Raw genomic sequence first — 12562 nt, forward strand, 5'->3', positions numbered from 1 at the left:
AAAGAGTACAGGCCGCTGTCTGGGCACAATTTCCCTCTTAGCACACTGCATAGCGTATGCCAGTCTTCATTAGCCAGTTCAGAGCAGAACTATAGGACGTTAAACTCCATTTTATTTTCTACTTTAGGAGTTATAACCTTGGTATAAACAATTCAACATTCCTTGGTAAATTCAGGCAACGATTAGTAATATACATTGTTTTATTACTTCAACATCCGAGGAAGGCGGCATACAAAATGCAGAGAAATGGGGTTTAACGTCCACTTGACAAAAACTAGGTAATTTCCAGACAAACATATTTCAATGATTCGCCTTGTGCTATAGGCGTCTATAGCAGTGGGTGGACCTGGAGAGAACTGGACAGGCCACCCTACATGGCACGTACAACCGGGGGAATCGGAAACCACGCCGTTCACTCAATGACAGACCTTAGATATAGCGCTAACCATTCGGTCATCCACCCCCTCCCATAAACAAAATACGATACATTAATGTAGATTACACGCCTGGAAAATCCAGATGAACTTTCTCGGTCAACACGGGATCTAACATGGGACCTCCCGGTTAGCGAGCCACTAATGTGGCCCCAGTAAACTTGATAAAAATCAAATGGTTTAACGTTCTGCTGCGACTGGGCTAATGAAGACGGCATACGTCAGTGTGCTATAAAGACCATTTTGCCCGGACAGCGGCGCTAATCTTTATTATATTGAATTCAACTGCAAAGGGATCTTTTACGTGCACGCCAATGTGTACACGGTACCGGTTTTTCGTCCGAACTACGAGACGGCGGTCCTTGTTTAGGGCCCTTCGTCCCGCACCACTGACAAGGGCTGGGGTGGGGAAACGCGCCGAAAACCCCTCAACTTTCTCGGCCAACGGTATACCGGGAACAAACCCGCGACCTATAGGCCAGCATCTTGCCTTAGCCACCGTGGCTCCCATAAACAAATATACGCTAACCATATCAAATATTAATAGAAACCATGAAATGACTCTTAATAAAAGATTAGGGACCTTCAAGTATTTAAATATATGCAGTGCTAGATCTCCTGTTGAATCCATCTATTGAATTTGAGAAATGCACACAAAATGACAAATTTGAGATACAGATCTTTGGGGTGTAAATAAGTCGAGGAAATGTAGCCTATATTATACAACGTTGCGGCACGCCGAATTACCCCCAGTAATTACCCGTTTGTAAGGAACCGCAAAATAGCACCAGGTTTGCGGCCTATATCGGCTCTCCATATCTCATGGTCTGAATGTTCTTGGTGCCAAAATGCGATTTTCAGTTAAAAATTAGTCCAGTGCAATGCAGTTTTCTTGTCAAAATAGAGGGGAGGTACATAAGAGTAGGTAAACGTATAAATGTTTAGACTTGGCATAGCTACCTTCCATTATATAACAATGTAAGCACAATTTAATAAAGGCCTAGAAATTATAGCATCGCCCTGGCACCCAGATTAAAGCCAATTCCCGTGCCCAATACGAAAGGCGGCACGGTTATTTCACCGGCTTATATTCGGAGCTTGCGGTATGGGAATCTTTGCAAGACCGGTACGAATGGGTAACTTACATTTGAAACCAAAGCGCAACTTTGGGACCTAGAAATTGACAGAAGTGGGTCGCAACGCATATAATACTGTAATATGAATGTATATAAACTGATTTACATTCAATGGTTTCCGTTTTTACTCTAATTTTAAATCAGTTATGTTCCACGAAATAAGCCAGCAGTTTCAATCGAATTCAAATTTCTAGCGTCTGGTTATTCCAGTCTACATACGTCGTTTGATTTGGTGCAATGTGTCTAGTCTCTTGCTAGAACTGGGGCTGAAACGCATTATGGTACACGATTCGTGTCTTAAATATTGGATATCAGAAGCCTATCTTTTTCCGGTAAGATCACAGCATCAATGTTGATTTAAATTGACAAATAATTCGTGTTTTCAAAGTTGAAGATTTTGGATGATATTGAGTTAGACTTAGCTACTTTAACACGGGCAACTGAATTGGCATGAAATCGATATCACAAATTCTCAACTTCCGTCGGGACAGGAATTTAGAGCTTACACAGATCACGACTCTTAAGATCACATCGGACGCTTGAGCTTGTCTGGAAGCTGAAGATAAAAATAAACTTGTATTTTTTCAAAAAATCCTTATGTGAATACTTCATTTTTCTGTTAAATCGAAAGATAGGTTGCCAGGCAACAAAACATACGCCCACAGCAGCTAAATCGTCCGACGGTCGACAAGGGTTGTCGCATATTTATTCCTTTGTCAAAGTAGGGTGACCCACCATAAATAAATATCTCCAAATATCTCGACAATTACGCCACAATATTTATATGTATATGCCAAGCCTCAAATCAGTTTCACACAATTATAGTCACTAAATAAACGATCATGTTGTACTTAATAAGCTATGACCATTAATCATCTATAAATAATAGACTGAAAACTGGTTCCAAGTGTCGTCCATAACATCCAGACACTTTTGAGTAAAAGATAGGTTACGTGCCCTCGTTTTGAAATTAGTCTCGCTTAAACAGTCTATCGACCATTTTACGTCTGATTGACAGGTCGGGATAATTAAGACTACTTTTTTTACGAAACATAACAGAAAGCTAGAACAAATTGAATTTAGAAATAAGCACATTAGACAACTCAACAATTGTTTTAAGAAACTTGTTAAAGTAAAATGAAACTACTGCTAGTATCATGTTCCTGTCTAACCCGAGTGTTTCAGAGATATTAAAAGATGCCGCTCTTAACGCTTCAGTTAATGAAAGCAATTTAAAAAATAAAACAAACGTAATTTCTAAAGCTGCTGTAATAACCAAGAAGCTAAATTTTACTGCTATTCAAAATCGTCAACAATAGATTTTTTACGGCTGTAATAGTTGATATATTTGTAGAGAATTGCACGTGCCATGGCTATTTATCGACTCGAAGAGAGTGCGGGGTGGTCAGAAATCAGTTCGAGACACGCAACTGAAGCGTGCACATTTAGCCGTGTCTAGACCAACTTTCTGTATAGTGCACGGGTCAACCTACCTTTGTAGGTAATTGGAGGGCCTTTACAAGACGGTTCCATACAGATCAGATCATAAATTGTCGTTTGAGGGTTTACAAGGTTCTACAAACTAAAACAAGGGTCTCACTCTGGAAGTAATCTACAGAAATTGTTGAAATTTGACAGGCTTTTTCGTTATACTAAATTAAATAATGCATATAAATTTCATACAGATCACATGATCACTTTTGTCATTCAAACGTTCACAATCGTCATAACTCTAGAAATTATTGACGGAAATTGCTGAAATGAAATGGGGTTTAACGTCCTACTGGGCTAATGAAGACGGGCATACGCCATACAGTGTGCTATGAGGGAAATTTTGCCCGCGCAGCGGCACTATCGCCCACTCTTATATCGAATTCCAACTGCCAAGGGATTTTTTACGTGCATTCCAATGTATACACAGGACCTCGGTGTTTCGTCTTCATCCGAAGGACTAGACAGCTGTCCTTGTCAGGCCCTCCGTCCTGTATCGCTGACAAGGGGGAACCACGCCGGAAAATCTGGATGAACTTTCTAGGCCAATGCAGGGATCGAACACCGAAATTCAATAGACCTGTCTCACAAATTTAAATGATGCATATAAATTTCATACATATCGGATGATAACTTTCATCAATCGAGCATTAACTAGGTTTAACAAAGTGAAACAAGGGAAATAAGTCTAGAAGTAATTATTGTAAATTGCTGAAATTCAATAGGATTTTCCGTTTCACTAATTTAAATCATGCATATAAATTTCACAAAGATCGGGTGATAACTTTTGGCGTTAGAGCGTTCACAAGGTTCAATAAAGTGAAACAAGGGCCATAACTCTAGACGTAATAAACAAAAATTGTTAAAATTCAATAGGCTTCTTCGTTTCACTAACTTAAATATTGCATATGAATTTCACAAAGATCGTATGTTAACTTTTGGCATTAGAGCGTTCACAAGGTTCAACAAAGTGAAACAGGGGCCATAACTCTAGACGTAATAAACGGAAATTATTGAAATTAAATAGGATTCTTCATCTCACTAATGTGAACAACATATATCAATTTTAAAACAATTGGATGATAACTTTGTGGACGATGGACGGACGGGGGCGACGGCAATATACGTCCACATTTCAATTTGGGCGTATAAAAATGTACCATTGTAAAGCCCAAGGGACACGTGACCAAAAAATCCAAGCCAACAGTGAGGCTGTCCCCCGCCGAAATCCCAAAATACGCAGTACATGTAGATGACACTTAATTAATCGCACATTATTTTTTTTCAAAAGTATCAAGCAATTAAACTGATTATCAACTATACATTAAGTTTAATCACTCTATGAAATAGAATCAAAGTTATCTTGTCCCAAAGCATCTACCGATGAAATTGCTTAGCTATGTTTAGCTAAAGGCTCGAAACGTTAATCATTGAACTCAGTCAAGACATTCGCCTAATGAACATCAAGTTTAAACATTATACCTCCATTAAAGCAGAGTTGTTATGTTCCAAAGTCTTGACCAATCAAATTGCTTATCGATCCTTAGCCTAGCAGAAAATTCTCATTGTTAAACTTCGTCAAGGTAATGGTGAATCCATACTCGGAGTTTCATCACTCTCATTTTTTTAAAACTAAATTTATCGTGACCCAAAGCATCAACCAATCAGATTGATTATCTCTGCTTACCGTAAGCAGACGATGTTTATCATCGAACTCCAAGGCATTCACCTAATGAACACCCACGCCAAGTGTGAACATTCTAGCTCAATTAGAATGAGAGTAAGTGTAAGTCTCGACCAATCAAACTGCTTATCGCTCTGCTTACCCTTGGTAGAAAATGCTCATTATCGAAATTAGTCAAGGTATTGGTGTAATAAAACTATACACCAAATTTCATCACTCTCGCTTAATTAGAACTAAAGTTATCGTGTCAAAAAGCATCAACCAATCAAATTGTTTATCTCTGCTTACCCTAAGCAGTTAAGATGCTCATTTTCGAACTCCATCAAGGCATTGGCCTAATAAACACCTACAAAAAAAAGTTTGAACATTCTAGCTCAATTAGTCATTGTGTGCCAAAAAGTGTGACAGACAGCCGGACGAACCCATTTTAATAGTCCCCTTCTTTCTTCGAATGGCGGGGGACAAGAAAACCAAAAAAAACGCAGACTAACGAGAAACGCAGACGAGAAAAGTCGACCACAATGCCTCGCATAGAGCTTACGACATTTAATCATTTATATACGTGTTAAATAAAATTATATGGACACAGATCACCAAATATTCCTACGCCGTCACGAAACAAGGGCCAAACCTATTTTTAGTCTTCCTCTCCCTTTTCCCCCTTTTGCATGGCGATTTTTGTTGACTTTTTGGTGTAGAATCGAAGAAAAGGGTTTGAAAATACATTCTCTGCCAGGTTTTGGTGAATATTCATAATTTTGATGCGGAAGGATACAAGAGTTGAGAGGTTGGTAAGGTTGAAATGTAGGGCTGAAAGTGCATGTTTACTTGTCTCTACTTCCAGCTTGTGTATCTCAAGTTTTTCATGAAGAACCTCATACGTGCTTTTGGGCAAGTGGTTGCCACATGTTGCTCCATCTGTGGTAGAAAGCGTTCTACCCAACGAAAATTTGGGAAAAAGTTAGAGCCGGTCTAAGATACGAGAATTAACATTGGAGTCAATGGGGAAATCTTGAGTGATCTATGGTCATATAGCCCAAGTCTGTACATGTAGTTACTTTCTGGACGGTCTCTGGTGGACGAAGTCTGCTGCCCGTGCTGTCCGAATTACGGTGAGATAGCAGGTATATGTAGATTCGATAATAACCTTTATAACAGCGGTGGTTGTAAATAGAAACGGGGGGAATAGAACGGCCTTTATCACCCAATATTACATTCTATTATTACAGTAGATCGCTTGTGTGATATATTTCATAATCGACTGCGATATCTCCTTAGGAGATATCGTTTTACATGAATTTGATTGGTCAGTTGAAAAGGAACTACTTTTTTTTTTAAAGAACAGTTCATTTCTTATTAAAAGTAACTTTTTTTTATTAAAAAGGAACTATTATTATTCAATTGACCTTGATGGTAACACTGGGTCAATATAAAGGACTTTGCAATGGTTGAATTACTGTCAAAAAATGATGTATCACTACGCCGTAATGTTCAGTAAAAGTGAAATCTACAGCAAAAAATTATATTTATCTATTTGTGCATGTAAGAAGGGATTGGGTGATAAATAAAATCTCCTACTCGTCTTTTTTGATATCAAAAAAGACTGGTAGAAGATTCTCTTTTTGTCCGTCAGAGATGGTTTCTAAAGGAATTAATAAGTTTTGTCTTGTTTCGAACGTTTAAATCCAGTTAAAATAGTTCAGACAACAATTTGGGGTTTGTCGAATTAGTGTGAACAGTGTATTGCTGGAAGCTAGAAGGGATTCAGAGGATGGAGTTTTAGAACATTAAGAATTAGAACCAACTCAACAAAAACTTTTGTACTGATCCACGAGTTTTTGAGAAAGAGAAATGGGGTTTAACGTCCACTCGACACAAACTAGGTCATTTCGGGACTAACATATGGTTCAATTTTATTTCCATAATTCGCTTGCGCATAGGGGTCTTTAGCTGTGGGAGAAAACCGGAGGACCCGGAGGAAACCCATGAGGTTGGACAGGCGACCCTACTCCTCGTCACGTACAACCCGGGAATCGAAACCCTGCCAGTTGACTCAATGACAGACCGTATGATACAGCGTGCGTGCTAACCATTTAGCCACCCAACCCCCCACGAGTTTTTGAACAAAGACGGACAAAGTGAAATAGACAACCCACCAAAATGAAATAGGGTTTATACAATGTCCTACTTTTCGTTCCGACTGTGCTACGGCCTACTCTTATATGAAGTTCCAAATTTACGTGCGTGTATACATGGGACCTCAGTTTTCCGGTCCATCCTAACGACTAGACACTCTCCTTGTCAGACCCGCTGTCCTGCAACAATGACATGAAACGAAACCAACTTACACCAAAGAAATTGATATGCAGGTTGGAAATACATGATCCAAGGGACAACAGCTACCAATGTAGACTGGTAGAATTGTCTATGGTAGCAAATGGTAACAAAGTATCATCTGTTTTAGAGGGGATTGGATGACCGAATAAGGTCTGTCATTGAGTCAAGTGGTGTGGTTACGATTCCCTGCTTTTACATGACAAGGAGTAGGTTGCCTATCCATCCTCGTGGGTTTACTCTGTGTCCTCTGGTTTCTTCCCACAACTGAAAGACTCCTACACGCCAGTGAATTATTGAAATAAAATTGAACCATGTTAGTCCTGAAATGACCTAGTTTATGATCTTTTAGAGGCATTTAGCAGTTTATGTCGAGTGGAGGTTAAACCCCATTTGCCTCTCTATCTCAGGGTAAATAAATATGACACATGCTTTATGTAATTAACATTAATTAATGTAATAAATAAGCTTTATTAATAACATCAATATGAACAACATGCTTTTCAAGTAAATGTACCAAATTAAAATATTAAACCAGAAAGCTAAAATCATTAAAGATACCTTCCCCGTGTACAAACTGGGTGATTTGATGATATATATAGACTAAAAACATATTCAAAACTAATTAATATATCAAAATTTTGCTTCAAATCCTACTCAAAACATTGTATTGAACAGGGAATACCACTGCTATAAAAAATCTATTAAAAGAAGTCATGTTTGTGTCAAGTGACTTGGGTGACTAGCAATGGGGCGAAGTCGGAGAAGAATTCATTGCATATACAAGATGTTGTTAAATCGCCCTCCATTTATCACAAATATCAAAGCCAATTAAATTCTCAGATTATCCATTGCCCATGTCATTTTCCGTGGTTATCTCGGAAGCTGTTGTACATTCATGTTTATCACCATATACACCAAGCGCTCACTAATGCTGTGAGATGAGACAATCTTCAGGTGCAACCTTTGACATCACTCGAGCAGACATCCCTACTTGTCAGCCACCAGTTAGGGAAACTCTTACATTTTATCCTGTATGCTCACCATGGGTGTTTTTCAGGGAATCCAATATTTTTCTATTAAGATTGGGCATGTACACCAAATTTGCCATACTTTTATTGGAAATAACCACCTGATAAATACTTTTGTGGGGAAAGTAACTTTAACACACTGGTCCAAACAACACGCTGAGTGTAAAAAAAAAAAAAATAATAATATAAAAACCATATTATCGAATACTATACATAGCACTTTTATATAAGACTTGGAAATAATTTAAACTCCTGAATCCTGATCATTATTTGTATTCTTCTGACAATATCCAATTTATGACAGTTTAATCCACATTAAAATTAACCCAATTAAAATTATTGAACATTAAATTAAATTAAAGCAGCATTATATTAGATTGTCATGTTAATTAATGTCTTATTAGTAGTTTATATAACATTTAACGCCTAAAGTAAGACCTGCAATAGGCAGTTCAAGTAAGAACTGCAATAGGCAGATTTATCTGCAGATTTATCTCTTGCATAATGTTTAATTAACAAAACAAAATAAAAATATCAACGGTTGATAATTGCTGGCTTTGATTCAATTTGATTCAACAGGATTAACAAAACTTATTATTTTATATCCTCTATAGAGGCTGCCAAAGTTTCAATACATCAAATCTTTGTAAATACTTAGAGGAGTGAAACCATTTATGGATTGATATTCCTTTAAAAGATTCAAGTTACACAATATTGTAGTTAGTAAGGGATGCACAATTGTTCCATTGATGATCAAAGGCCTTAAAAGAGATTAAAAGGAGTCCCATTCATTATATAAATAGTTTCAACTAAAAGTACAAGGTGTCTGAATGGTTCACGCATGCACATTGGATCAGAAGAAGGCGTGGTTTTAATTCCCCACTTGTAGGAGTAGTGTCGCCTCTCCATCTCATGAATTTTCTCAGGTCCTCCGGTTTCTTCCCACAGCTAAAGACCTCTACGCACTGGCGAATTATTGATATAAAAATTGAACCATGTTAGTCTCGAAATGACCTAGTTTGTGTTGAGTGGACGTTAAACATCACAGCAGCACAAATGATACTTTCTAAATTGGGAGTCACGGTGGATCAGTGTGTAAGACCCTTGCTTGCTACATGTAAGTTCTCTTGGGAGGTTACAGGTTCGATCCCAGTGTTGACCCAGATACATTTATACCTGCATGGTTTCGCCTTGTCAGGGGTGCAGAAAGAAGGTTTGGCCAGGGACAGCATCTGTCCGTTTGGATGGGACAAAAACCGAATTCCCTGTACACGTTAGTGTGCACAAAAAAGAAACCCTGGCTGTTAGTGTTAACTCTGAGAGTGACTATAAATAGACAGTAAGTGTGCATGCGCAGGGAAAGGTTTTGGTTTTAATGGTATACTAAATTCTTATAATCAATCGAGTTTTCAATGACTGTTGGAATTCAAAATCACAATGGGCCATAGCATGCTGTCTGGGCAAAATTTATCTCATAGCACATTGCATGATGGCGTACACCTGTGTTCATTAACATGGCCGGGCAGAAACGTAGGGCATGAAACACATTTCATGAATATCATCAATTACAGATTTGCACTCTGGGTTAAGCATAGTTGAAACTATTTCAATTAGGAATGGAACTTGTATGCAACGGTGCCTTTAACTTAAGATTTCTCAAGAGTCTATGATTTAGAATTGAATTCACTAAATTGTTTGAAGGGTTATGATCAATCAATCAATCATCTAGGAATGATTATCTGCACACTAAAACATTTGCTTTGTGTTTGATTACATCATGTGATTGGGACTGACATAACTTTATTCTGTCACTCAATATATTTCTGTCAGTAATTCTTGCAATGTCTCTATACAAGGTCATCTTTAACAGCACTATCTATAGGTCCCCTGACACAGCTGAGCACTGGGGCACCTAATTAAATAACCACTCACAGAAATAAAAATGTAAATTATCTATAAAATCAACATATATTTATGTATTGTAACATTAAAAAACCTGCTGTACATTAGCATTTAGCCCCTATGTGCATGAGGTCCCATGGAGAAATTGCCCTGTGTGCCCATGCATTAGGACAACCCTGCCTCAGTAATTCTTAGATCTGTAACCTGTCATGTAGGCAGATCATCTACAAAATGGATAAAACCAACCAATGTAATTTGATCATCTGAATTATTTAAAAGTTTAACAAAAAAATATTAGAAATTGGTTTTTTTTTATTTTTATACAAAAATATAGCCAGGAAAGTTTTATTTTGTTTGAGAATCGATTTATTTTGGTATTGGTTTAATGAGTACAGCCATTGTCTTGGCTTCCTCGGGTTTAGGAACCTGAAAATTCATGGAAAGATTATTAGCACGAGTACAAACGTGTGATGGAGCCGCGTCAACGTGGATCACATGGTCCTGTTCGTTGTAGATTACTACGCTGGCTTGTATCTGGGCCTCCCCGTTAATCATGGCCGATTCGTGACAATATATTTGCAGTGTCCATAATTCTTGATTTTTACGATACGTAATCTTCCATTCTCCTTCACGTTTTTCGGAAGGAACAGGTCCCACGTATGTTTTCACGTCAACCTGAATCCCAAACCTTAGGGTGTTCTGCATGCGAACTGTATCCACAGTCAGAGTTATATAGTTTCGAGGAAGATAACATGTATCATTGAAGGAAACCTCTAAGTCCGATTGGCTGGGACACAAAGATCGAAACCTGTAAGCCTTGCTAACCAAGTCTAAAAGGACCTCTCGACATAGAGCGTACTCTTCCTCTCTGGCAGTCGTTTCTATATCATATAACTGTTTGACTAGCATTTGTGAATACCGAATCATCGGAAGTAGTCGTTTGCTGTTTTCGACGAGCTGCTCTTGACGCTGGTCATGCAGTAACCACGACATCAGAGCTTTAAACAACGAGTATTCTTCTTGGACGACCAGTTGCGAATTGCACAACAAATCACTTACAAAATCAAACTCCATATCAAACCATTCGGGCATCCCCAGTATAAGGTCCGTATTCCAGGCAATAGTTTTAGAACACTGGTCAATCAAATCTTCAAGATTCAAAGCTTTTGCCCATGAATACCACTGAAGGGCATTTTTTACTTTCGGCGAACGTGTATTTATCACCATATATTTAGTACACAGTGATTTTAGGGAGGAAACATTGTATTTATCCGCCAGACACAGTATGCCCACAGCCGAATCTATGTTAATGTTGATTTCTGCCGTGTAAAGAAACCTCAAAAATCGGTCAAAATACTGCTGACACTCTAAACTTTCACTAAGTTCGACTTCTGGCAGGCCCGCCTGAATGTATCTCTGATCATATAGCATTGTACGAAAAACTTCACTTGATTTCGCCAGGACAAATTTATGTCCGTAATATTTCTGTTCTCCTACTACCAGGAGAATATCACTCAGGGCTTCCTGATTGTAAAACTGGGACACATTTTGGATAAAATTACCCTCATCGCGCAGAACATTGTCACCTTCCATGTCTGTAGTCGAAGCTGGTGCAGGCTGGGGAACAACCTCTTGTACTTCCATTCTCTGAAATAACACAAAATGTTTTTTTTTAATCAAAACAACAAGATTATGTGTTACATATCATGAAAAGTGGAAATGAATTAACTAGGCCCATTCATACCACTGTGTCATTTAATGTGCACCGTCATGTCCTCAGGTTATGAAAATGGACATAACTGATAGCCACATAAACATGTAAAGTATGAAAATATTTGGATGTTGGTGCCTTCAAGAAATCTTTATCATGTTCACAAGCTATAAAAAAAGCAATTGCCAGGCAAGATACGCCCACATTTTGCAAGAGATGCATAGAGCTAAAAAAAAAAAGCTAAAAAAAAAAGAGAGATTTTTCGTACAATCAGGGGCCATAATCCAGAAACTTATGGTCTGCAATGTGCAAATATTGAAAGGGGCTGAGATATACTTGGGATATAACGATATCTTTTCAGTTTCATCAAAATCAGATAAAAATTGTGACTTCTAGAGAGTTCACAACCTTGGTATTACATACTTTTACACTCATTGCGTACAAGGAGCGGCCATTGTCAGGCAGTTTCGGTCCGATTTTCACGAAATTAGATCTCAACTGTCATTAGGATGTAACAGTGTTACATTTAAACATTTTTTAAAATTGGTTAAAAAATTGTGACTTCTAGGGGGCCCACAACCTAAAACGTGATTTTTCGTACAATCAGGGCCCATAATCCAGGAAGTTACGATCCAATATGTGCGAATATTCAAAGGAACCAAGATCTTTGGGTTATAAACTGGCGGTTTCATCAAAATCGGATCAAAATCATGTACTCTAGAGGGTTCACAACCTTGATATACCATTTTTTATACTATTTGCCTACGAGGGACGGTCATTTTGTTGGGCAGTTTTGGTCGGATGTTCATGAAATTTGAACTCAGCCGACATTACGGTGT

At 38.2% G+C, this 12562-nt stretch overlaps 1 protein-coding gene across 6 annotated transcripts in view; it reads right to left on the bottom strand.

The window, feature by feature from the left end:
* Positions 1-7530: 7530 nt before the first annotated feature.
* The window catches only part of LOC126830095 (BTB/POZ domain-containing protein 17), a 33145-nt gene continuing 28113 nt past the window's right edge, over positions 7531-12562 (bottom strand). For all 6 annotated transcript variants that reach the window (XM_050560372.2, XM_050560371.2, XM_050560373.2 and 3 more), the window contains one exon: positions 7531-11659. In XM_050560372.2, the coding sequence (XP_050416329.2) occupies positions 10379-11659 (1281 nt within the window). In that variant the 3' untranslated portion in view covers positions 7531-10378. The remainder of the gene's footprint in view (positions 11660-12562) is intronic.

Source organism: Patella vulgata, chromosome 8, assembly GCF_932274485.2.
Source record: "Patella vulgata chromosome 8, xgPatVulg1.2, whole genome shotgun sequence".
Taxonomy (NCBI): Eukaryota; Metazoa; Mollusca; class Gastropoda; family Patellidae; genus Patella; species Patella vulgata.